This window comes from Octodon degus, unplaced genomic scaffold, assembly GCF_000260255.1.
Source record: "Octodon degus isolate 3935 unplaced genomic scaffold, OctDeg1.0 scaffold00076, whole genome shotgun sequence".
Lineage (NCBI taxonomy): Eukaryota > Metazoa > Chordata > Mammalia > Rodentia > Octodontidae > Octodon > Octodon degus.
This window is the reverse complement of record NW_004524652.1, coordinates 8,848,190-8,872,442: the sequence shown is the minus strand read 5'-3', so window position 1 is coordinate 8,872,442 and position 24,253 is coordinate 8,848,190. Positions and strand designations below refer to the sequence as shown.

General features: G+C 39.1%; 1 protein-coding gene across 7 annotated transcripts in view; it reads left to right on the top strand.

Annotated features, from left to right (window-relative positions):
• Atxn2 (ataxin 2) overlaps window positions 1-24,253 on the top strand; it is a 140,199-nt gene that overhangs the window by 105,872 nt on the left and 10,074 nt on the right. For 3 of the 7 annotated variants that reach the window (XM_004635919.1, XM_023720531.1, XM_023720530.1), the window contains 7 exons: window positions 3,803-4,107; window positions 5,049-5,112; window positions 6,091-6,243; window positions 6,605-6,671; window positions 15,745-15,929; window positions 16,332-16,464; window positions 22,600-22,653. In XM_004635919.1, coding sequence (XP_004635976.1) covers window positions 3,803-4,107; window positions 5,049-5,112; window positions 6,091-6,243; window positions 6,605-6,671; window positions 15,745-15,929; window positions 16,332-16,464; window positions 22,600-22,653 — 961 coding nt within the window. The remainder of the gene's footprint in view (window positions 1-3,802; window positions 4,108-5,048; window positions 5,113-6,090; window positions 6,244-6,604; window positions 6,672-15,744; window positions 15,930-16,331; window positions 16,465-22,599; window positions 22,654-24,253) is intronic. The other 4 variants (XM_023720527.1, XM_023720529.1, XM_023720528.1 and 1 more) reach the window with 4 other exon arrangements.

Here is a 24,253-nt window from a genome sequence, read left to right as displayed (position 1 = left end):
CGAACCGCGGTCCCTGTGCTCCGCCAAGCTTGTTCCAAGTAGGTGCCCTAGACCACCGAGCCATCTCTCCAGCCCTCAAGCCTGGCTTTTAATCATGCTAATTCTTACTACCAAAATATAGACGACTGTCAGTGTTTTTCTTCCCTCTTGAGGCTGTAGCTCAGAAGCAGAGTGCTTTCTTACTTAGTATATGTGAGGCCTTGGGTTCCACCCTCAACACTTTTACCCAAATGAAGATGTGACTTGCACGTTAGTTTCCCAGTGCACTTGCCATTTGTAATATGGCAGCAGTAGTACCTGTGTCAAATAGGTCTTTTTTTTTTTTTTTTTTTTTGCATTTGTTTGGTATAGGATCTCACTATGCAACTTGGACTTGTAGTGATCCTCCTGTCTCAGCCTCCCCAGCACTGGGATTATAGGCTCAGTGGCATGGCGTGAGGTGCTGGAGACAGAAGCTAGGTCCTTGTGCTTGCCAGGCAGGTGCTTAGGCTGCTGAGCTACTGCCCCAGCTCTCAAATCTTTATAAAGACTAAATGAATGAGTCTGTAACAGCATCCAGCCCATAGGAAGTACTATAGATGTATTTGCCGTTGTAAGATTAGACAAGATCCAGCGCATTCAGGGTTGTATGCCCATAGAGTGCCATTATAAGATCAGTAACAACAACTGAAATCTCATTTTTGCCCTCACTCAAGGAATATTGTGAATAATCTTCAAGTCATCTATAGGACACAGTTGGTCTGTTAGGTATGTAGCTTTGTAAGTTCTTATATTGTAACTTAAATTGCCACTGGCCCCAAATAGATACCCCTATTAATTTTTGCCCTGAGCTGTGTGAGGACACAGTAGCTGTGCTGGTAAGATGGTGATACGCTAGATGTCTCTGAGGTGCTGCTTGGTGTGACACCACGGGCTTCAGTAGGAGCACCTTGGTTGGTATTTGAGCTGGGGCTCTTACTGTGTTACCATGCTAGCCTCGAACTTTTGATCTCAGTGTGAGTGATACAGATGTGCTGCCTGTGAGGGTGTCTCAGCTCACAACCTTGAGTGACCTCTGCTGTACAAATTGCTCTTCTGTATTATTGTTACCCGGGCCCCTGCTTGTGTCTCTTGTCATGTCAGTGTTTGCTGTTGCTACTTGCCCTTTCTCCCCCCCCCCCAAGCAAAGACATAAACCACATCTTTTAGTATGTTTTTTTTAAAAAAACTTTGAGGCAGGCTTTCATTACATTGTTGCCTGAGCAGCACTCAAATTTGCAGCCCTCCTGCTTCAGTCTCTTAGTGCTAGGGTTCCAGGTGCGCTGGCTTGCTCTTTTCTTCCCAATTTCTTGTCCTTCTCTTCACCTGTCCCTGTTTTCCCTTTTGTGGAGGATGATATCTCAGATCATCTTCAGTCATTGGTAGCATTTATGTCTTCTGGTCTGCGAATTTTAAGACCTTTCAACTATTTCAGTAACACGTGTGTTTTCTGCTCTTGATGGTCCAGACTTCAGAATTTCTTTTACCTTTGAGTTTAGAAGGCCTCACCAACACCACTCTAATCACGTCACCCTCTTGTCCGTCTCCTCCTGATTTCCTAAGCCCACTGTGCTCTGGCTATAGCCCAGGCTCTGTAGTAGTCACACTTTATTTGCCTCTCTCCAGGTCATCTCTGAAGCGCTGCACTGCTCCTCTTCTTGAAATGCAAACTTCCTCACTGATATACCCTATTTAAAATTCCTGGGCCAGAGGGATGGCTCAGTGGAATAAGCACTTCCCTGGCAAGCGCAAGAGCCTGAGTTCAATCCCTGGTTCTGAAAAAACAAAATTCCTCAATGACTTCTCATGACCCCAGAAATAGGGTCCTCAGCATGACTGTGAAGTTTCTTTATTATCTGCTTCCTCCTGGACCAGTTTATTTTTTCCTCTTTTTAGTCATTAGAGCTTTCCTGCTTTGCAGTAGAGTTTATCTTTTCCCTTTCCTTTGGATTTTTTTTTTTCTTTTTTTTCTTTTTTTGGTACCAGGGATCAAACTTGGGACCCTGTGCTTGCCAGGCAGGGTGCTGCTAAGCTATATCCCTGGCCCTTCTTTGGACTTTTATTTTTATTATTTTTTTTAAACATTTATTTATTTATCTGTGTGTGTGTGTGTGTGTGTGTGTGTGTGTGTGGCCAGCTCAGCCCACCTGGGGGCAGGGCTGGCTGGCATGTGGTCCCTGTGCTTTGCCAAGCTTGTTCCAAGTAGGTGCTTTAGACCACTGAGCCATCTCACCAGCCCCTTTCTTTGGACTTTTAAGCATACAGTTTCTCTTGCATAGACTGATGCCTCCTCTTCCTCTTCTTCCTCCTTTTCTTCTTCTTGCTCCTCCTTTTCTTCTTGCTCCTCCTCCTCCTCCTCTTCCTCCTCTTCCTCTCCTTCACTTAGTACAGAGTTTCACTACACATATTGGACTTGTAGTGATTTTCCTGTTTTAGTGCTCCTCCTGTTTTTGGCCACCCACTGGGATTGCAGGCATGTACTACCATGCCAGGCACGGTAGCCACCTCTGCACACCCTGGGGGCGGGGCCTGCATTGCACATCTGGGATTGAATCCTCCTTGCTGCTGCCTGCCTAAGCAGGCACTTTAGTCCACTGAGCTACTTGGCCTGCCCTGTTTTTTTTCTTTTCTTTTCTTTTTTTTTTTTTTGGTGGAACCAGGGTGTTTTTTCTTTTTTGAGACAGGCTTTCACTATGCAGTTTAGGCTGGCCTTGAGCTCACTTTGTAGCCCAGGCTGGTCTCAAACTTGCAGTGATCCTCCTGCCTCCCTCCCATGTGCTGGGCTTACAAGCATGTGCCACCGCCCAGCCTGACTGTTCCCTTTTATAAACTCATCTTCTAAACATTATCGATACCTTAAATTAAATGCTAGTTCCATTAAGAATACTTAGCTTCCTGTGGGCTGCTTTTCCTATGGGCTTTCATAGCTTCTTCTTGCATTTTGTTGTCTAATCTTGGACAGGTAGCAAGTATAGGACAAAGCTGCTTCATATTTTCCGTAGCCAGAAAGCACAATTGCTCATACAGGATAGGCCTGTAGTAATATTTAATATTAAGATATTTGAATCTCATTGTGACTTTGTTTTTTGGTGGTACCAGGGATCAAACTCGGGACCTTGTGCTTGCCAGGCAAGCACTTATTCCACTAAGCTATCTCCCCAGTCATATCATCAGTGTTTTGTACTGTATTATTTTTTTTGTACTGTATTATTTTTTACTTGTACTAAAAGCATTACTCTTTTTTTCAATCTTTTTTTAATTAAGTTTGTACATTTTAGGTATACATAAGGATCATGTTCATCATAGGGAATTCGTAACTGCACATAATTTGATTCTCCCGTTTTCCCTACTCTCCTTTTAACCCCTCCATTCTCTGTTTACAACACCTTTAAGCATTACTCTTAAAATAGGAAAAATAGCCTTACTCAAAACACTTCTTGGACTGGTGAAATAGCTCGGCGGTCTAAGTACCTGTCTGGCAAGTGCAAGGACCCAAGTTTGATCCCCAGTACTACATGCCATGCCAGCCACCAAAACCAGGCCTGGTTGCACACACCTGTAATCCCAGCACTGGGGAGGCTGAGACAGGAAGAGCACCGAGTCTGAGCTGTGTGGTGAGATCCGTACCAAATGAATAAATGAATAAATAAATAAATAAATAAATAAAAGATGTTTTTTCAAAAGAACACTTCATGTTCAGAGATACTGCTTTCATTGTACTCATGGAAAAAATTATTAATAGAGTTAGTTAAAATATTTAAGTGTAATTGTTTCCTTTATTTAGTTACAGCCAAGTTCCACTTCTGAATCTATGGATCAAGTACTAAACAGAAATAGAGAGGGAGAAAAATCAAGAGATTTGATCAAAGAGAAAATTGAACCAAGTTCTAAGGATTCTTTCATTGAAAATAGCAGCAGCAACTGTACCAGCGGCAGCAGCAAGCCGAATAGCCCCAGCATCTCCCCGTCAATACTTAATACCACAGAGCACAAGCGGGGACCCGAGGTTACATCCCAAGGGGTCCAGACTTCTAGCCCAGCGTGTAAACAAGAGAGAGATGATAAAGAGGAGAAGAAGGATGCAGCTGAGTGAGTAAACCTGGATTTAATGAATCCTGTCATTACCCTTTCAACTCAGTCTATCTGGACTTTTAAACTGCTTTGTAAAATCTGTTAGTTTATAACCAGTTGGCCTAAACAGATATTGTCTTAGACAAATTAAATCATTACACATTCACTACTGTTTCTCCCTTTTTGGCACATCTGGGTGAGGGAACTGTGCACTAAGTTAAAGTGGCTTTTTCTGCACAGGAATTGGAAAGTTACAGTTATGGGAACCTGTTTCTTTTGGTCTTTAGTCAGACTTATCCTTCATGTGCTTCTAGGACTAAGGACTGCCACATTCAAGAAGACGATGAAGTTTTCAAATGTGGTGCTGTGTGCCTATAATCCTAGCAATCTGGAGGCCAAATGGGAAGGGGCCGGGGAGATGACTCAGTGGAATAAGCACTTCCATGGCGAGCGCAAGGGCCTGAGTTCAGTCCCCGGTTCCACAAAAAAAAAAAAAAAAAAAAAAAATCTGGAGGCCAAGGCAAGAGGATCACTGTAAGTTTGAGGCCAGTCTGAACTTTGTAGCAAGACCTTATCTCATTAAACAAAACCAAAAATTTCCCTGAGATCCCAGCCACCATTGATTTATGTGTTCTGATTATTAAACAGCCAACCTAGTTATAGCTGAATTTTTGAGATACAACATTTTTTGAGTTGGAGAATCTCAATCTCTCTGTCTGTCTGTCTGTCTCTATCTCTGTCTCGCCATATTGTTCAGATTGGCCTTCAACTCACTTTGTAGTCCAGGGTGGTCTCGAATTTGCAGAATCCTCCTGCCCCAGCTTCCTGATTGCTGGGATTATAAACTTGTGCTGAGGAAACCATGAATCCCATGCAGATTGCACTGACCATTGTGTTTTTTTCTTTCTTTCTTTCTTTCTTTCTTTCTTTCTTTCTTTCTTTTTTTTTTTCTGCTTCAGGCAAGTGAGGAAGTCAACATTAAATCCCAATGCAAAGGAGTTCAACCCTCGCTCTTTTTCTCAGGTAACTTTGTTACTTTCTTCTAGGTAAGTCTCTGAAAATGATTATAGTTAGTTATATTTAGGCTGGGGAGATGGCTCAGTAGAATAAGCTCTTACCTGGCAAGCGCAGAGTCCTGAGTTCAATCCCTGGTACTGCCAAAATAAATATGTAAAATGCATACATACATATTCATATATACATTGAATAAATATAAATTGTATAGCTATACTTATTCTTCTTCCATACCTGTCATCTAAGTTTAGTTTACTGTGCTAAAATAACTTTTATTTTGCTCAGGTGGGTCACTAGTAAAACTTGTCAGCTATGAAAATGATTCTTTTTTTTAAATTTTTTAATAGATTGCAAATTGAAAATAAATTATTTACAAACATAACTGAATATAACAATAAAAACTGTCCAAAATAAAAATGAATAAAGAATTTACAGATCAGTCATAATAGTTCACTGTGTCAAAACCGAGAAACTTATATTCATATAATTAGAATTCTCAAAGTAGAAAGGAGTAGGCAATAACTATTTAAAATTTAAAATTTCTGAAAATGATTCTTGTTTGGTCATGAGTTAGGTGTTATCTGGAGAAATTTTTTGAGTCTTTCTGACTTAGAATTTGAAGTTCAGCTAGTTATAGACTGTCAGGTTCATAAACATTGTTCAAAACACTATTATGTTTTTCTACTGAATTTATTTAAATGATTTGAGAAAACTTCCTCTGGATCTAAATCACTGCCACTATTTATAATTTTTTTCATTGGCAGGATTTTGCTTTAGCTTTCTACAAAAACATTTTTTCTTCCATGTAAGCATTTATTTCCTATGGTGTTTATTGGTTGTTTGTGTTTTGTTATTTTTAGGTTTTTCTCCCCCCTCAATAAAAGGTGGTGGCTGTAAGCAAATAAAAATTAGGTTAATCAAACAGAAATTTGCAATAATAGTTCACTTTTCACCATGAGATAGTTGAATTTTATTTTATTTTTATAGCCAAAGCCTTCTACCACCCCAACTTCACCCCGGCCTCAAGCACAACCTAGCCCATCGATGGTCGGTCATCAGCCGCCAACTCCAGTTTATACTCAGCCTGTTTGTTTTGCACCAAATATGATGTATCCAGTCCCAGTGAGCCCAGGCGTGCAAGTGAGTCATGGAATCTGATGTTTACTTAGCTACCCTGCTTATCTGACATCAGCATTCTTTCTGAGTTAGCAGTGGTTTGTGATATGTTCACATACAGAAGTATTTGAAGGAGGGAGGTGTGCAGTAGTTTAGTCTGTTGTTAGTATAAGGACCTGAATCTGAGAATGTTTGCTGGTGAGAAAAATGAATGAGATTTACTGTAGCTTATTGGAGTTTATCCTTTTAGCTTGCATATTCTTTAATGACACCTAAGAAATGAAAAAAACTCAGATCTAGCTCTCTAGCAAGATAAAACTAATAATGATAGACCACCTTCTTGTCATAAGAATCTAATGTGTGTTTTTTTTTTAATTCCTTCAAGCCTTTATACCCAATACCCATGACGCCCGTGCCAGTGAATCAAGCCAAGACATATAGAGCAGGTAAAGGTGAGAATAATCCTGCCTGTGTTTGCTTGTAGCCAGCATGCTGCATGAATTGAACAGCTCAGTTTATAATGAATATTAATGACCCACTTTCAGCTTCTAATTAGGCTATGTATTAAATTCTAGTGACCAACATTAAGGTAGTTAGATGAATTTTTAATGAACAAAAATGCCTTAGTTGTGATTGTTCAGTATCTTAGTTAAAAATAATTGCTAAACTCTGTCTGAATTTAAATTTGAAGTTTATTTTGCTAAATAGGGTTTACCAGAATAGTTTACTAGATTGTTGACTTTATATTGAACTACAATTATTTCCTCAATACCCAGAGTTCCTTTTGAAACAGAAGGCAGTATCATAATTCTGTCAGGGATTGTTTCCTTACTGTACAAACTAGTTTTCTGGACTTTTGTGGTTAAAAATAAAAAAGAAATCTAATGTTGAGAAATGCTAAAGAATTCCTTTTTGCCATGCATTTAATTTAGAGCAATTAAGACACTTCTCGATGCCCAGTAATTATCTTTCGGACATAAAAATTTCACTTCTTAAGATGTATTTTCTTATTTTGAGATAAGTTCTCACCATGTAATTCATAGTTCAGGTTAACCTTAAGCTCCTTGTGTAACCCAGGCTATTCTTTTTTTTTTTTTTTTTCCTGGCAGAGCTGGGGATTGAACTCAGGGCCTTGCGCTTGCCAGGCAAGCGCTTATTCTACTGAACCATCTCCCCGGCCAAGGCTATTCTTAAACTTCCAAGGTGTTTCTTCTGCCTCAGCCTCCCAAGTACAGAAATTACAGGCAGGCACCACCACATCTGGCCAAGATAATATTTCTTAGTATTTGAAATAATTGTGATTTTTTTTTAATATTTATTTATTTTTATTTATTACATTTATTTATTGTGTGTGTGTATGGCCAGCTCAGCCCACGAGGGGGCGGGTCTGGCTGGCATGTGGTGCTGGGGCTCGAACCGAGGTCCCTGTGCTTTGCCAAGCTTGTTTCAAGTAGGTGCTTTAGACCACTGAGCCATCTCTCCAGCCCCAATTGTGATTTTTATAGGTGTTAACTAAAAACTCTTTTTGTAAGTATGGTTTTTGTTATGGGCATTGTGCTTAGCTCACTGCAAAAATTACTTCACCAAAATGTATAGTAGATGCTGGGAAATAGGAAGAAAAAGTTCAAGTGGAAAGGAGAAGGAGGGGAAGGGAAGAAAAAAAGAATAGAAGAAAACGTGGAAGCAAAGCTTTTGTGAATAAGAAAGGGAAGAGAAGTTGAAGGGGGGAGGGGAGTGGGAATAAAGCAGCAAGATGTACGGTGTGCAGGTACAAACTCCCTGTGATGCATGTGATTGTTATGGATATCTAAAATGTACCAGTAAAGTTTTTGTAAAAGTTAGAAAATAAAGATTAAAGTAGAAATTAATGAACTAGGAAATAGAAAAAAGAGAGAAATATTTTTAAAAATAGGAAAAGTGACCAATCTTAAAAAAAAAAACAAAACAAAAAACCTCTATCTTTGGCCATTTAAGGTAATTCTTGGGGGACAACCTATTCAGGTCCTCCTTCTGTGTCCTCTCAGACAGGAGCTTTCTTTCACTCCAATAAACACATTCTGCTTTAAAAAAACAAATTTAAAAATAAAACTGCTTAGAGGGCTGGAGATATAGCTAGGCAGCATAAGCTCTGCCGGGCAAGTGCAAGGTCCTGAGTTCAATCTCCAGTACTGCAAAAAGAGTAAATAAAATAAAGTAATTCTTAGTTTCAGAAATTAATCTTACTATGAAGACTTGAAGGGACTGAGGGAAGAAGAGTTTTTATGTCATTATTAAGATAATCGTTTATTACTTCTTGGTGTTTTGGGATGTGGGGTTTTCCTGGTTTTATTAGAAACAAAGTTTCACTATGTAATTTAGAGTGGCCTTTTATTCACTATATTCACTGTGTAACTCAGGCTGGTCTTTTATTTCTCCCCAATACTAGGAATCGAACTTGGGGCCTTGTATTTGCCACGCAGGTGCTGTGCCACTGAGCTACATCTCCATCCCCCAGGCTAGTATTGAACTCTTAAGTGATCCTCCTGTCACAGCCTCCTGAGTGCGGAATTACATGTGTGTACCAACATAACTGGCATTATTGCTAGTTTTTGTGGCTACTTAATACAGTGCAAAAGAGACTTGTATTAAAATGGAAAAGATTATTGCAGTAAATCAAGTGTGACAGCTTAGCTCTCTGACATGAGAGCAGTGTTCTGACCTCAAGAGGCTCTGTCTTTTTATTAGAAACTGTATCCTGAGGATAGTTTAGCCTGTTTGACAGAAAGTGTTTCTGTTAAGACAGAATAGGGATATTGTTATGGATGCCAGCTATGGAGCCAGGCGTGGTGGCACATGCCTGTAATCCCAGCACTGAGGAGGCTGAGGCAGTAGGATCATTGGGAGTTTGAGGCCAGCCTGGGGCCACATGGTGAGTTAAAGGTCAGCCTGAACTACATAGTGTGACCTTGTCTTACAAAACAGTCTGCTGGAAAGTAAAATAGGTACAACGGTTGACAGGAATCAGTGTAGGCCAGGACTTTTTGAACAGCTCCCCAGTGACACAAGAAATAATACTGCGAATCATCAATAATACATGAGATCACATCAGTTTAAAAATATTATACACAGGAGGGGAAAGAACCACAGAATGAAGAGAAAACCTACAGAATGGGAAAAAATGCCATTGGGAAAAATGGGAAAAAATTGCCAGCTATTCCTTGAGCAGAGAACTAACATTTAAGATATATAAAGCACTCAAAAAATACTAAATTCCCAAAAATAAAAGACCTAATAAAAAATATGGGCAATCAAAATGAATAAATGCTTCTCAGAAGTACAAGTGGTCAATAAATACAGGAGAAAATGTTGAAACCTCTCTGGCCATTAGGGAAATGCAAATTAAAACTACACTAACATCTTACCTCAGACAGAATGGTGATCCTAAAAAAATCTAATAATGGTGAATGCTGCTGAGGATGTAGTAAAGGACTCTATTGCACTGTTGGTGGCAAGAGTGGAAAGGAAGTCAGCCACTGTAGAGATCTATGTGGAGACGCCTCACGAGCTACAAGTAAAAATTGAATTTGTCTCAGTGGTCCCCCTTCTAGGCATCTTCCCAAGAGTTACATTATATTACAGGGACACATGCATACATGTGTTTATAGGAGCACAATTCATAATAATTACATCTTGGAAACAGTGTATATGTCCCTCAACAGATGGGTAGATAAGGAATATTTGTACACAGTGGAGTATTACATTGCCATAAAGAAAGATAAATTTGAGTCATTTCTAGGGAAATGGATACAATTTGAGACCTCAATGTTAAATGAAATAAGTCACACACAAAAGCTTTAAATATCACATGGTTTATCTTATATGAGGGGAAAAATATATATATATATTATATATAATAGCAAAATAGAAGTTAAATAGGAAGTAAAAGTTCAGGTGATCTTCCAAATTATCTATTCCATTGTTTCAAGAATATTTTGATACATATGCTAATTTCTTTCATTTATACTACTAGTTTAGTTCACTGAAAAGAAAGTTTTATGCTATCATGTGTTCTTTTTTTTTTTTCCCAATATATTTAGTACAGGATCTCACAGATTGAACCCATAGTGATCCTCCTGTTTTCAGCCTCCCAAGTGCTGAGATTATAGGCACGGGCCACCACGCCTAGTCTTGTTTGCTGTCTCAGTGTGCCCCAGGGGCAGGGATGGGCCAGGGTGCTGGGGACCCCCCTCCCCCAGCCCCTGCATCTGCCTAAACAGGTGCTTTAATCCGCTGAGCTATCTGGCCAACCCTATCATGTGTTCTTTGTAGGACAATCATTTGTATTCTGACTACTTTGAACAAAATGGTAACAGTATATTTATTAACTATTGTCATTTTATTTTCTCACAAAAGCATAGTTTTTCTTTTTTCTTAAGTTTTTCATTAGCTTTTTTCTTTATAATTAGTTTTAGGAAAAATATTTATTTATTTATTTATTTAGTATTTTAGGGAAGGATGTTACAGGGTGTTTCGGGTCTCACTACTAGATTGGACTCAATAGTGAGCTGCCTGTTTATAGCTTCCCAACAGCTGGGATTACAGACTTGTGCTACCACGTCCTATCTCAGTTGCCTCTCTGAGAGCCCCGGGGGAGGGGCCAGCATGGCAGGCCCAGGGATCAAACCCTGGTCCCTGCACTTGCTTGTAGGTGTTTTAATCTGCTGAGCTATTTAGCTGGCCCAGAAAAACTAATTTTTAATAATGTGGGTACCGGGAATGTAGCCTAGTATGCAGACCCTAGGCATAATCCCTAGTACCATGGAAACAATCTTTCCCAGACATCATGCATTTTTTTACCTACTTAAGTATGTCTTTTCTTTTGTTTAGTAGTTTTTTGTTGTTTTTTTTTTTTTTTTTTAAGAGATTTATTTATTTATTTATTTATTTTGTGTGTGTGTGTGTGTGTGGCCAGCTCAGCCCTCCAGGGGGCAGGGCTGGCTGGCATGTGGTGCTGGGGGATTGAACCGCGGTCCCTGTGCCTTGTGTAGCTTAGCTTGTTCTAAGTAGGTGCTTTAGACCACTGAGCCATCTCACCAGCCCTGTTTAGTAGTTTTGTTTTTTTGTTTCAGACAGGGTCTCACTGTGTAGTCCAGGCTGACCTTGAACTCATGATGATCCTCCTGCCTGAGTCTCCAAGGTGCTGAAATTATAGGTGTGTACCAACACACCTAGGTTCCCTTTCTGTTATTTTGAAACAGAAACCAGTTTTTATGTAGTACATCTCACATGATACTGTTGATTACATTAAGGTTCAGTTTTTAGGGGGAATGGTGTGTAAAATAAACTGCTCTGCTGTATTGTGTGAACACTCCCTGTGGATGTACTTTTTTTTTTTTTTTTTTTTTCGGAACCAGGGATTGATTTTAGGCCCTTGCGCTTGCCAGGGATGCACTTATTCTACTGAGCCATCTCCTCCTCCTCAGCCGTGGCAAGCGCAAGGGCCTGCTTTTTGTTTTTTTTTTTTTTTTTTTTTTTTTTTTTGCGGAACCAGGGATTGATTTTTTTTTTTTTTTAAACAATGCAGGCATAGCCAGTATGTTCCATTGCCTGGTTTTCCAGGATAACATTTCCAATAGTTCTTTCCTATGAGTTTTCGCAGCCACTATTGGTAATAATGGTGTATTATAGAGCCAGTATTTCATTAGGAATTATAAAATAGTGATGTCCTCTTTATTTCATTTCTTCTTCAAGTAGCTAGAATGCTTCTAATAAAAACTTTACTTCATCAAACTGTTTACCTTCAGGTATAACTTATATAAGAAAGGCAACTGGAAAACTTATTTGCTTTTTAAAGGCAGTCTTCAGAATATTGACTTGGTTTTCTTTTATCCTCCAAAGATGACTAGTGAAATGTTTGTTACTCTTGCTATTGGCTTTTTTTTTTTTTTCTTCTTCTTCTTCTTTAATGTGTTTCATTGTTGTAGGGTCTCACTATGCCGTTTGGACTTGCAGTGCTTCTCCTGTTTTCAGCCTCCCCAGCATTGGGATTACAGGCTTGCACTACTAAGCCCAGACTCTAGCCTGCTCAGTCCTTCCTGGGGGCAGGGCTGGCAGGGCATGTGGTGCAGGGGATCAAACTGTGGTCCCTGCGCTTGCCTGAGCTTGCCTGAGCAGGAGCTTTAGTCTGCTGAGCCATCTCTCCGATCTTCTCCTTAAGTTCTTGTGCATTTCTTCAGTTTATAACTGCAAGTCCATTCTTGTGTGTTAATGCAAACTACACTCTACTCTATCCTTGTGTCCTCCTAAAAGTACTACTTTTGAAGTATTGCATAAAAGCTAATGCTGTTTATGTCAGTTTTTATATCCTGCTACTTCACTAGATTCTAATCATTTGAGATATTGGACAAAGACATACCAGAAATTTGAAGTATTTTTCAAGGAACAGAGCCAAAGGCATGGCTCTAAAATGCAGCCATTGATTATATAAGGAATATTTTTCCTACATAGTAACTGCATCTCTGCATAACTGTCTCCTTGACCTCTTGCTATAAATCGCAGTTACCTTTTAGGCAGCCTTTGAGGCAGGTTATATTTGAAAACTTCATTAACATAAAGCCAAATTTTTTTTAGCCATTTTACATTTGTTAGTGATATTCTTTTGTATAAGGTGGTGTCATGTTCTGTAAACTGTATGGTGTTCTGCATCATTCCTGGTTCTCATCATTAGATCCTAGTAGTAAACATCACCCATTTCTCATTTATAACACTAAAAATATCTGCAGATATTGCCAGATGTACCTTAAAAGACAAGATTTCAAACTGAGAACCACTGACACAGGAAAGGTCTAAACTATTTCACATGACTGTAAATTAAGATTGAGACAGATTCAGTTTAGATGGGAGACCACCATAATCAAGTAATTAGAACCAATATGGCAGAAAAAAGAAAAAGGTAACATATTTAACTGTACTTTCACATTTTTAAATAAACATGAAGGTAAATCTGGAAATGGTGGCACACAACTACAGTCTCACACTCAGGAGGCTGAGGCAAGAGGGTGCCTGCAAGTTCCCAGCCTGGGCTATAGTCAGTTCAAGGCCAGCCTGCTGTACATAATGATACCATTTGGGGACAGAGCAGGCAGTAATAAATAATAAAAATGATAATACTGATAGTTTAAGTTTAGCAGCTGAGCTTAATTAGACAAATTTTCTAAATTTTCTAAAGTTGCATTTGCGTTTGGGCCTCTTTTTCCTCTATGAAAAGATGCTCTTTCAGAATGTGGGCTGTCAAGATTAAATTCAGGAAAGTATTAGATACTATTGCTTTGTTCAGTTTTCATGTTTACTTTTTTTGAAATAAGTTTTTTGTTTTTGTTTTTGCTTTGGTATTTAGTGCAGAGTCTGCAGGGTCTGCAGTTGGACTCCTAGTGATCCTCCTGTTTGTAGCCTCCAGGGTGCTGGGATTATAGGTGTGTGCCACCACACCCAGTCTCAATCACTGTCTCAGCGTGCCCCAGCTGCTGCACACTGCCTAAGCAGGCGCTTTAATCCGCTAAGCTATCTAGCTGGCCCTAATTTTACTTTTATAAATAGATGAAATACATTTCAGCAAGTCATTAAATACTTAATAAAAGTTATTCACCCAGACATGGTAGTACACCCCTATAATTCCTATACTCAGGAGGCTGGGGCAGGAGGATTGCTGTAACTGGACTACACAGTGAGTTCAAAACCAGCCTAAAGTACATAGACCTTTACTCAAAAAAAAGAGGGGCTGGTGAGATAGCTCAGCAGTAGAAAGCACCTGCTTAGGCAGGTACAAGGGACTGAGGTTCGATCCCGGGCACCACATGCCACGCCAGCCCCCCCAAAAAAGTCAGAGCCTGGCATATTGGTGTATGTCTGTAGTCCGAGCTCTTGGGAGGTGGAAACAAGAAGATAGCCTCAAATGTAAGGCCATTGCAGGCTACATAGTGAGTTCAAAATCAGCCTGAACTACATAACAAAAAACTGTCTCAAAAGACCAACAAGACAAGTCAGGAAATTTGCAGTTATCTGTGTGATCATTTCTGATTTATAAACACAAGTAATATACAGTATTCTTTGTATGTCTTACCTTGAAGGCAGTGGTCATATAATTTCTCAAATGTCTTGGTTAGCGTCACAAGAGAAACAGATCTCAGACAAGCACAGATACTGTGTGGACAAGGAAAGACACTCAGGCTGAAGCTAGCACTTGTAGGGCCGGGAGATAGCTCAGTAGAATAAGTGCTTGCCTGGCAAGCGCAGGGTCCTGAGTTCAATCCCCAGTACTGCCCAAAAAAAAAAAAAAAAAAGAAGAAGAAGAAGGTAGCACTTGTGACAACAGAAAGGTTCCCACTGAGGTGATGCCAGTCAGCCTGAGCCAGGCATGGTGGTCTTTGTCTGTAATCTGTTATTAAAGCCTAGCTAGAGCTTTAATAGGGAAAAGAAAAAGCGTGGAAAAATGCAAGTTGGAAAGGGTTAAGGGTTTTTTTTTGTTTTTGTTTTTGTATTGGGAAGCAAACTCAGGACCCTGTGCTTCCCCGGCAAGCATTTGTGCCACTGAGCTATATCCTTGGCTCAGGAAAGGAGTTTGTAAGGAGTTATTTACAAACCTGACAGTTGCTAGGTGGTGCTGTGTGATTCTGGGTTTGAGAAAGAGGGAGTATTTGGTGTTTTACCTGTTTGGTTCTTGTCATGCTTTTTTCTCTTAATGAACACTGTCCCCTTTCCTGCTAGTGGCTTTTAATTTGTATACCAGGGCCAGGGAGATAGCTCAGTAGAATAAGCAAGTGCAAGGGCCTGAGTTCCATCCCTGGTTCCACCAAAAAATAAAAAATAATAATTATAATTTGTATACCAGACAGTAAAGACTGGCCAGCTCCCAAGGTCTTTGCGTAGAGATAACAAAACCAAGGGATTTTCAGAAAAGTGGCAAGAAGTCACAGAGTGCTGTCGGTACCTGTTCTAAGTGCTTGAATTATATCTGAGGGTCATCACAGAGAGTCTCTCTGATAAAGATGTTTTCAGACTGACACCTGAAGGATGAGTCACAGTCTTTCCAGCCTTTTTTTTTTTGGTCTTTCCAGGTTTGAGTTAAGAACTGGTATTTGAGGATGAAGCGAGCCCATGTGATAGGAAAATAGTCCATAGTATGTAAAGTGGTGACAGGAGTGGCATAAAATACAATTGTAAGGCCCACCTGTAGTCCTGGCACTCTGAGAGGCTGAAGCAGGAGGATGGCAAGGTTAAGCCTAGCCCAGGCAACTTAGCAAAACTGTCCCAAAATTTTAAAAAGCAGCCTGGGGCTGTAGCTCAGTGTGATGGTCCTAGATTCAGTCCCCAGTACCACTAAGACAAAATAAAATAGAAATGAGATAGTGTTGGAGAGAAGTTGGTGAGGCAGGCAAGAAGGGTAGAATTTTACAGAGCCCTGTATCATGTGAGTGATACAGCATAGTAACTTTTGTGTTACTGAGGAGGTGCTATTTTATGTTAGTAAGTCTCTGTCTTCCCCTGCAGTACCAAATATGCCTCAGCAGCGGCAAGATCAGCATCATCAGACCACCATGATGCACCCAGCCTCAGCAGCAGGCCCACCCATCGTAGCCACCCCACCTGCGTACTCCACTCAGTATGTCGCCTATAGTCCACAGCAGTTCCCAAATCAGCCACTAGTTCAACATGTGCCACACTATCAATCTCAGGTAAGGCTCAAGATGCCATCTTAATTTTTACTCCATTTTAAGAACTTTTAATTTAATTTTTAGTACAATCAAGGGATTTCCCTTTACATTTTTCGCTTTGTGTTAATGGTGGCTTAGATAACTAAGGACTTGGGGCCTTTCAACACATATTTCAGGGTTACTGATCAGTGTAAGAGTTTCAGAGGAACAGCCAAGAAAGGTTGCAGATTATTGTTTCTAGAAACCACAAAGTTAGAAGCTAACTAAAATCTGCTTAGGAGCTGGGGAGATGGCTCAGTAGAATAAGTGTTTCCTTGGCAAGTGCAGGGGCCTGAGTTCGGTACCCAGTTCCGCCAAGAAAAAAAATCTGCTTGGCTGTTTTTTGATGTTTAGTGTTTTTCCTTTATTTTTTGTTTAACACAGCACCCTCACGTCTACAGTCCTGTGATACAGGGTAATGCTAGGATGATGGCACCACCAACACACGCCCAGCCCGCGTTAGTGTCCTCCTCAGCAGCTCAGTACGGCGCTCATGAGCAGACGCATGCAATGTATGGTAGGAAGCACTTGCTTTGTCTTTTCCAATGTGCCTGACTATTCTTAATTTGTTTTAGAGCTCTGAAAGATACTCTTAAATAACCTGTCCTTTGATGACTTTGAGGGTCAAGAATCTGAAAGAAAATATGAATCCATTTTTGCTTTTTACATGTTATATAAATTTTGGCAACTACTTCTCTACCTATACTCTGTCTTCATGTCTCCTTTAGCTAAAATACAGTGATGTCTATCTATAACAGTAAAGTATCTTTTTTTTGGTGAAAGACAGCTTGTTCCTCTTTCTCATCATTATAACCTACCTAAGACATGCCGCAAAATGTTGACCATAGTGGAAGTAGAAGAACATTCTCCAACGTGAAAACATAATTGCTGCACTCCTTGCTCTGGGGTCACTGGTGTTATATACTTTGTATTGCCCTGTTATGATACTGTTTCTGCATCATGCTTTATCATAAAGTCAAAATTGTGTAAGATTAGATGTTTTGTTTTAGATGTATTTTAGATATGAGTCACACTTTATATATATTATATATAATCAGCATAAGCAGTGGGCTGGAGAAAGAGGAGAGAGAATTTTATATAAAATTAATGTATTGTAGAAGAATAATTTTTAAAAATTCATCATCTTGATTTGTGGCCAGAGAATTTTATGTCCGTTACCGTAGCATCTTTCTAAAATTTTAACAGTACGTTTTTCAATGCTGAGAATTTAAAATTAAGTTCCCTATTGTATGTCTTATAAGATCAGTGAATAACCTCATACTATGTTTTTCAAAATATACTCTTACTTAGTAGTAATTTAAGATGTTTTGTTCTTAATAGTTCTAAAAATTGTTGCGTTATCATTTGTTTTCCCATCAGAATATTTTCCCCATTGAAATTTAAATATTTTTGACGTAGAAGATAGACTTAGCTTAGCTTTATTCATACACTGAAAAGTGTACTAACCAAGTGTGACAGTGTGTGCCTGTAATTCAGACACTTGGAAGGCTGAGGCAAAAAAAACCACTGGGAGTTTGGGGCCCTCCTGGGCTACATATACATAGTTCAAGGCCAACCTAAACTGTGTATTAAGACCTGTCTCAAACCCCAAAGCAATAAAAGTGTACTACTCTTGAGAATGAAACTTTATTTACATGCAGCTATATGAGGTTATTTTTAAAATCTCTTAACTTTCTGAATAATTGAGGACGTAGTTCTTTTTACAATGTATACAGTGCTGGGAATTGAACCTAGGCCTTTGCACATGCTGGGCAACCACTGTACCACTGAAATACATGCCCAGCCCTTAAAAAAGGAAAAGCCTTTTTAAAAGGAAAAAAAAAATTTTTTTTTGTTTTGTTTTGTTTTCTTGTTTTTTGACACAGGGTCTCACTATGTAGTTCAGGCTGGCCTTGAACTCACAGTGATTCTCCTGCCTCAGCCTCCAAAGTTCTGGGATTATAGGTATGTGCCACCACATCAGTTTAAAAAGACAAGCAAAAACCCTTTTGATACTTCAAATGATCATGTCAAAAAATGGTTGAATTTACAGATTTCAGGCAAACTCCCCATCCTTGAGATAGACTACTTTTTATAACTTCTGCACATTCTTGTTTTACACAGCAAGCTGTTACAGTGGTGCAACCTTGTAGTCCCAGCAATTTGGGACCCTGAGGCAGGAGGATTACAAATTTGAGGTCAGCATGGAGGACATAAAGAGGACCCCCCACACACACACACACACTTTAATTTTTTTTTTATTATTAAATAAAAATAACTGGCAGTCATAACATTATGTAGGCTAGTAAGATGAGGGTTTAGTCTGTAAGAGTCATCCTTCCTTGTATTTTCACCTACAGTGTATGCTTTCTAGAGGCTTGCTTCTGTCACAGGGGTTCACTAATGGTACAAAATCAAAGGCATTTACAAACAGGGCATGTGGCACAGGCCCGCAATCCTGGCACGAGCTGTAGTCCTGGCACTTGAGCAGTACTGAAGCAGGAGAATCGCAGCAAGTTCAAAGCCAACCTGAAATGCTTAAAGCCTGTTATTGGACATTTTAAATTTAAAAGAATATTTGCGGGGCCAGGGAGATGGCTCAGTGGAATAAGTGCTTCCCTAGCAAGCACAAGGGTCTGAGTTCAATCCCCGGTTCCGCAAAAAGAAAAAAAAAAAAAAAAAAAGAATATTTGCCATTTATTAGAAAACATTTCTTTCAAGAAGCCCATTAGTGGGGCTGGAGAGATGGCTCAGTGGTCTAAAGCACCTACTTGGAACAAGCTTGGCAAAGCACAGGGACCGCGGTTCGATCCCCCAGCACCACAAGCCAGCCAGCCCCGCCCCCTTTTGGGCTGAGCTGGCCACACACACACAATAAATAAATGTAATAAATAAATAAATAAACAGCGGAATATATTAAAAAAAAAAAAAAAAGAAGCCCATTAGTAACCTGATTTAAAAAATGCAGACTGGGGCTGGTGAGATGGCTCAGTGGTCTAAAGCACCTACTTAGAACAAGCCTAGCAAAGCACAGGGACCACGGTTCAATCCCCCAGCACCACATGCCAGCCATCCCCGCCCCCTGTTGGGCTGAGCTGGCCACACACACACACAAATAAATAAATAAATAAAATTTAAAAAATAAATAATGCAGACTGATTTGGTTTATTATTTCAGTTACAATCTGTCATTGAGCCTTGCATTAATTACCCTAATCAGGATTGAGTATATATGTGAAAAGGCAGTGTTGGTTCTTCACACTGGCTTTCATGCAAGTGATACACATTTCACTAATTTTCTAGCTGAAAGTTGAAGTGAAAATTACATTATGATTGTTAATACATTTCTGGTGACTACAACATTTTTTAAGAAGTGGAGGATTTGAAGGGCTAGCCAAATAGCTCACTGGATTAAAGCTCCTGCAAGCAGGCACAAGGGCTAGGGGTTCGATCCCAGGCCCTGCCTGCCAGCCTCATCCTAAGGGCATCCTGAGACATGATTGAGACTGGGTGTGGTGGCCCCTGCCTATAATCCCAGCTCTTGGGAGGCTATAAGCAGGTGGATCACTATGAATCCGATCTAGCAGTGAGACCCCGAGCACCCTGTAGACCATTTCCTAAAATACCAAAAAAAAAAAAATAAAAGTGGAAGATTTTTTTTTTGGCTGGCTCAAGCTGCCTTAAGGCCAGGTCTGGGGATCGATTCAGTTTGCCCAAGTAGGCACTTAAACACCTGAGCTAACCCGGAAGCCTCCTGAGAAGTGGAAAGAAACATTTTTTCCTTTTTTTTCTGGCTCACTAGCTTTGGAATAAGATCTAAAATTTTTGATCTGAAATTTCCATTGCTTGCTTGCCTACTTTCTCTCCCGCTCTGTCTCTCTCTCGGCTCTGTCTCTCTCTTTAGAGACAGGGTCTCGCTTTGTAGTTCATGCTACTTTTCAACTCAGTATGTAGCCCAGGCTGGCCTTGAACTCTCAGCAATCCTCCTGCCTCAGCACCCCCCATCACCCCAGTGCTGGGGTTACAGGTGTGCACTACACCCCCAGCTTCCATGGCTTCTAGACCCACACTTGCATATTTGTATTTTAGCCATTGTAGTAGTGCTGTGATGTTGCACAAAATCTTGCTTCTCCATGTGCACACTCACTGCCGGCGTGTAACTTTGTCTCTGGGTGAAGGACCAGTTGTTTGAAACAGTCTGTACAGTAAATACTGTTTTTGAGGCACTCATGATTTTTATAACTGTCATCCCAGAACATTTTCATCTGAAAAGCATTTGGACTGATAACCTGAAGTCCATTTGTAAGTGGACAAATAGGAAAACGTATTACAAAGAAAACACTGATGGTAACGTCCAGGGTCATCTGGAATGAACTTAATCAGAGCCAGTTAATTCATGCTAGCAGAAAGTTGATCAGCAAAATCAGAATTGTTTTTCCGTATTTAATGCAAGTTGCATTGAAATCCTCTCTTGTTAGGGGCATACTAGAGCTCAAAATGGGTTTGTTAATAATTTGTCAGGATCCTCCCTTGGTTATTTCAGATCTTAAAAAGAGTAGTAGGACATAAATTACAGTAAAACCTTGCTTTGCAACCATAATTCATTCTGGAAACAGGCTTATAATCCAGAGCGCTTGTACATTAAATTTCCCTATTAAAAAAGTGGAAATTCACATGATTCATCCTGCACCCCAAAAATATTCATATAAAAATGATTATAATACAGTAATATAAAATGATAAAATATAAAGAAAAATATATTAGCCCACACTTTCCTTTGAAAACCTGCGTGACCTGTGGTGGGAGGATGTCAAGAGGGGCAGGGTATTGGGAGACAACTTTCGCTATCACTGACAGAGTCAGCTGCTGTCTGTTGGCTCAGTTGAATGTTTCCTTTTGTGCAGCTTTAATAAGGAATTTATCTGACACCACTTGGTTTTTGCCTCTTTTTGAGGATTTCGCAAAAATGTGACATTGTGTTGTTATTAAACATATTTGTCACTTGCACTGCTACAGCCTTGTTTGGGTGGTACTTTTCTACAAAGCTTTAAGCTATTTCCTACAATTTACACATCTCCTTAAGTTCATTTGAAATTACCTTTTCTCCTCCTCTTCTGCTGGTATTGTGAGACATCACTCCTTTGTGAAGTTTAAATTTGTTACAAATGTTTGCTTGTCTTGCAAGAGACTGTCAGAATAAGTTACTTGCAATCCAAGGTTTTACTGTATTTTGATCTTTGCCATCATGAAGCATAATCTGCTAAAACAAATTCTTTGTTACTTCTCAGTAATTTATTTGAATTATCTTAGACCTTTTAAAGCCTTATACCAGACTGGGGGTATAGTTCAGTATAGTGCCTGTCTGGCAAGCACAAGGTGTCCTGAGTTTGATTCCTGGTACCGCCAAAAAAACCCCACCTTATGCCTAATTCAAACAGAACATCTTGCGTACATTCTTACAAAACTATTGAATGGAAATGCTAATTTTATATTCATTTCTCTTGAACAATGTGTACTTTATATTCTCAAAAGAATAATATACTTGAATTGTTTATTTTTAAGCTACACCTTAAGTAAATTTAAATTTATCTTTAATGCAAAATAAGACTTTGTACCCAGAGTTTGGTGGTAATTTTGTATCAATTATTGTTTTTCATTAATGCTCATGGTCAAATGCAGTCTTTGAAAATATAAAGGACTGCAAGGTGATTTTGTGTGTGTGTGTGTGTGTGTGTGTATGTACACATATATTAAGCATAAATATATATTTAATATAAATATACTAACAGGTTATTGAACACTTAGATTGCTAGGATATGAGGTGCATACATTTTAAGTTATTATTGAGCTTGTGTAAGTTTTTAACTAGTTTAGAAAGGACTTTTGTTACAAACCTCATCTCTTGACTCTAGCCTTCTTCAATGTCTTTACCTTCCTAAGAAGTTAGCTTAATTTTTATTTTTTTCACATCTAATCTGCTAATTCATCTAATTTGGTTTCATGGCAATGGTTTCAACTTACTAACTAGAGCCATCTGGAAGTTAGACATAGAATCCTTTTTTTTTTTTTGGTTTGTTAGGAGTTTGATGCAGATAATTTTAAAAATATCATAAGTAAGAAGAAATAGCAGCATTACCCGCGCCTGACAGCTGCCTGGTAACTGGAGGTTGAGCTTCCTGGAACACACATATACGTACACAGCAGCCCATTGTTTTTATTATTGTATTTCTCCACTTCTAGATCTGCTACCAGATACCTATAATGCACATTTCTGTTGTTTTGCAAAATCATGTCTGACTTGAATTTACTAAATATTGTTTTATTTGGGTATATTATTTATATCAAGGTTATTCAGTGGAATGTCATGTTGGTCTTTTTTACCAGATAATGATTTCATGTCACATAATGAATTTACCCCTTTCATTTAAGCTAATCAGCCTGCAGAACTTGACACCTCAGTATAGAAGAAAAGTGTCTGCTGGTTCAGTCCTTGTTAAATTCTGCAGCGTGTTAAAAGTGCTTCTAATCTCTTGTAAAATAAAAATGGATTGTGCATGAATACCAAAAGATTACTAAATATGTTGACCTTTCCAGAAAATTAGGAAAATGCACACCTCACAAGGCTAATTTACCTTTCTATTTCCCAAATTCAGCATGTCCCAAATTACCATACAACAAGGAGACAAGCCCATCTTTCTACTTTGCCAGTGAGTTGGGTTTTTATATTAATTTTATTGTACAGTAAAACACTTTTTAAAGAATACATGTTAAGGGAATGGACTTGTTGAACAGTATTTTCCTTGTGCCAGACAAAATCATTAAAACTATGTATATCTGTAAATAATTCAGTTTTGAAAAAGGACATGTGACCCAGCTTAAGAAAGCTGGAGTTCATAAAAATTTAAGTTATTTCAGAAATTAATTTTTGCATACCAAGCAAACACATAACTATTTGGGAAATGCCTAATAGTTTTTTTATTTGGGGAAACTTTTCCTGAATAACTATTAATTTTTATACCAAGTTACAAGATTAGGCATATAAAACAACACATTCGTTTTCTTTTTTCTTTTTTTCGTTTTCTTAGTAAAAGAAAAAATCTAGCCTCACTGGGATTTTTAAGGATTTTTTTAATAGGGAGGTTGATGAAATAGTAGAGGAGAAACATTTCTGTCTTTTCAGTCCAACAAAAGAAAAGATTTAAGTAAGCTGGGTGCAGCTTCTGAAATCCCAGCTACTAGGGAGGATGAGGTAGGAGAAGTACATGTTCCAGGCCAGCCTATTTTAATGCTTAGTGACACCCTGCCTTAAAATAAAACCAAAAGGGCTGGGGATGTAGTTCAGTGGTAGACTGCTTAGCCAGCATGCATGAGGTCCTGTGTTTAATCTCTATTACTCAAAAAAAAAAAAAAAGTACTAAGATAGTAGGCACGTTCAGGATGTGTCATGAGCTTCATTCAACAGGAAAACATTCCGTCCAGAGGCTGGTGCTAGCAGCCCGCAGGTCTCTCCTGGACACAGAGAAAAAAGGGTTGGTTGCTCCTAAATGGAGAAAGTCTGGGCAAGGCCTCGTTTCAGAAATGAACTTTCAAGATGTGTCTTCTTATTTATAGGGCAATTTTTTAAGGCAAGTCATGGACTTTGATATTTGGGTATGGAGGGTGCTTATTAGTAGGAATTCATTACAGATTTATGCAGTTAGTATGTGTCCCTTTGTGCAAAATGCTGTATTCTAGAAGATGCTAAGGATTGACATTCTTGTGTCAGGAACCAAATTTTGAATTCTTTTGAAATGATTCATTATCTATTAAATGCTACATTTAGCATTTAAAAAGCACTTTAACTTTGAATTTTCATGAATTGTGCCATGACTTGGTATCCAAAAATAAGTTATAAATAAGTTAATAAGTATTTATTTACTTGGTGCTAAGAAATTTTAAATAACTTTAATCCTTTAATAGATACTCTTTAAAAAGGCGTCTTACTGTTTGTATATACTATTAAAAGGAACATGTGTCTGTGGATCTAGTATGTAAAAGACAGTGCCAGTGGTTAACGATCTCATGTGCTCAGCTTGGGTCTCGAGCGTAGTCACCCTCACCGTCTTACTTTCTGTTAGTGGTTATGGAGTCACTGTCCTGGTAAGTAGCTAAACTGTCCTTAAGCATCACACCTGAGCATTAGTTGCTTCAGCGCAGCTTCCCCAGAAAGGGAGTATCTGTACCAGGTGAAACAAACTAACAGACTGCTGTTCGTAATTTAATTGGCTGCTTTATTTTCCTTCTAAGCCATTCTGTCAAGGTTTGGTC